The sequence below is a fragment of the Montipora foliosa genome, chromosome 6, assembly GCF_036669935.1.
Source record: "Montipora foliosa isolate CH-2021 chromosome 6, ASM3666993v2, whole genome shotgun sequence".
NCBI lineage: Eukaryota > Metazoa > Cnidaria > Anthozoa > Scleractinia > Acroporidae > Montipora > Montipora foliosa.
Window position 1 is genome coordinate 37,366,761 of NC_090874.1, and position 2,500 is coordinate 37,369,260.

A 2,500-nucleotide genomic window follows, 5' to 3' on the forward strand; every position below is an offset into this window, starting at 1 on the left:
TCTGGCTATTTCGCGTTGCAGATTTTCACAGAGCGGGAAGAAAATGCGCAGAACTTTAAAATGCACGTCAGGAGTCATTATTTTGCACCAGAATATCCCTCGCCTTCGCTGTCATAGATCTAAAAGTCCACTTAAATTGTGAACCCTCCGAGATTCCCTATAAGTCAACAAAAATGTAAAGCTCATCTATCCGCCACTGAAAAAATGAAAAGAATAATTTCATGATTTCAGGGAACCTCCTTCCATCGGTGTAGCTCTGTTTTTCTCCTTTATAGCATTTGCTGGCCGTATGGCTGGTGCAGGGCCTATCAGAGGAGAAGGAGCAATGGCCCAGGCTGGGGGGATCGCCCCGGCGACGGGTACCATTCCAGAGGGTAAAACAATGGGTGAAGGGATATCACTGTTGGATTCTGGAAGCAGAACGTCTGACGAACCGAAGTAGAGCTGACGTTTGGCAGCACCTACAGAGCAATAAAAAGGATAGAAGGCTTAACAATTGGTAACATAAGCACTTATTCTGGCGATTTGATCAGGAAGAAATTCTACCATATATCATTTATTTTCTCCAAGTTTTGCTTGGAAAAAGTAAAGTATGATTCGTGGTGGGAGTCGCCCAGCAGTAGGAGCAGGCGAACATCGAGCAACAGGGGGTCTCAGTGAAATTAGGGAGTTTAAGCACGCGACGTTTTTGAGCCGTGGAAGGCAACCCGAAGTGAGCTGTTTTCTGTTTTTACTTGTCTTGTCACTAGCACTTTTATCTTGCTAAGTATCTTTCCTCCATTGGAGATGATTAAGTTAAAAACCTAGGAGACATTACCGTCCTGGCATGTGAAATGTCCATTTCTGGTTACCGTCCGCGGCGCAAAAACGTCGCGTGCTTGAATTCCCTATGAAGTGCGCTTGCGCACGGTCATAGGTTCTTTCGGTCATGTCTTCCATCAGCTGATACCAGCATACTCCACAGTTCTTTCTGACCTCGAACAACAGTTTAGTAAACGCCCGATCGTTCCCTTGTGCATATGCAGGTCTCTTACAGCCAGCAAGAGAAAATCAGATTTAAAGTCGGAGACATACGTTAAATGGAAGAACAAGTCTAATGTTATGACCAGGTTACTCTTTAGCATTCTTTTGTAACCCTGAATCTGCTTTTGACTCGATCATAGGGACAAGCATAAACATAAGCAACATGGCCATTTGCATCTAATTGTTGTTCATTTGTGTCTATTGCCTTATCAAAAGATTGCTCCGTTTAAATGTGCTTGCGTCGTAATAAAACGAGTCTAAGAAAAGGAATTACGTATGAAACACGAGAAGATAGAAAGTTCGTTGTTTAGAGTTCATGATTTCGTTGTTTGGGCTTCGCAATCATGGTCAATAGTGTTCTTAAGGTTAGTCCTCACTGAAGCAGGCAGAGGCATTTTATTCAGCAAACTCAGAATGTTTGGAATTCGTGTTTAGTGAGATGTAACTAGGAATGCGATTCCGTAGCTGGTTTGGGACCGCAATATATCACAGATTCCTTGCACCTTTAAATTTCCTTGGTTTTAATGTTTCAAAACGTCCCCAAATGTCGCGGCAAAGTTTCTATTCAAACAATTGAACGCAAGTGACAAAAACACTCAAATTTTGTGCTTTCAATCCGATCCAAGTCTTCTTTTTCCTAACACCCATTCGTTGACACCTTTTTTTGGTAAAACATTACATGTTTTGGGTGTTCCTTACGTTAAATGCAAACCTACCTTTTCCATGCCCATCTCCATGTAAAAATGTAATTGCCAGTATCAAACTAAGAAAAGTAGATTGCAAAAGAGAGCTCCCCATTGGTGCACGCCGTGCGGTCACATAGAAACGTATACTTAAAACAAGAAAACAAATGTGTTTTACACATTAAAAACCTTATCGATAGATAGTGGACGGTCGATCGCATCCCCTTCCCCCTTCTTTTAGAAATATTCAGATAAGTACATCATAATTCTTGTCAGCGGTGGCTATCACCATCGATTGCTTCGCGCCTTGTCAGTGACAAAGAAAATGTTGGGTTTGATGAGAGGGTATATTAATTACTTGACTTGAGAAGAACCTAATGTATGACGCCGAATGTGAGAATGGAAACCCTTTGACATTGGTAAAAGGAAATTGTTCTTTCCACTGCTTCAACTGTGCTCCTCTTATTTTGTAGCAGGCTTATTCGAACATATAGGCCCATTTGGTGGAAACATTATCACTACTAACCAGCGCAAATACAATGTTTTGAATTGATCAAATTGGACTCAACCCGGGAATGGTGTTAATCTCACATCGAACAAATTTCTTGATGTTCCAGCATCTGTATGTATATGATTACTATATATCCATTCTGGCTCCACCTTACAAGGAAAATATTGGGTCAACCAAAAAATTCTCTGCTTGTCAAAACTCAATGAAAACTCGTTACATTTCAGCTGATTTCTTGATTGTTAGCACAGATATTGAGCAAGTCATAACAATTCTAAGACAAGCT

At 41.1% G+C, this 2,500-nt stretch overlaps 1 protein-coding gene across 1 annotated transcript in view; it reads right to left on the reverse strand.

Annotated features, from left to right (window-relative positions):
* LOC138009037 (uncharacterized) overlaps positions 1–2,500 on the reverse strand; it is a 19,578-nt gene that overhangs the window by 16,432 nt on the left and 646 nt on the right. The window contains exons 2-3 of the mRNA XM_068856329.1: positions 1,740–1,855; positions 237–461 (exon numbers count right to left, since the gene is read on the reverse strand). Of these exons, the coding sequence (XP_068712430.1) occupies positions 237–461; positions 1,740–1,855 (341 nt within the window). The remainder of the gene's footprint in view (positions 1–236; positions 462–1,739; positions 1,856–2,500) is intronic.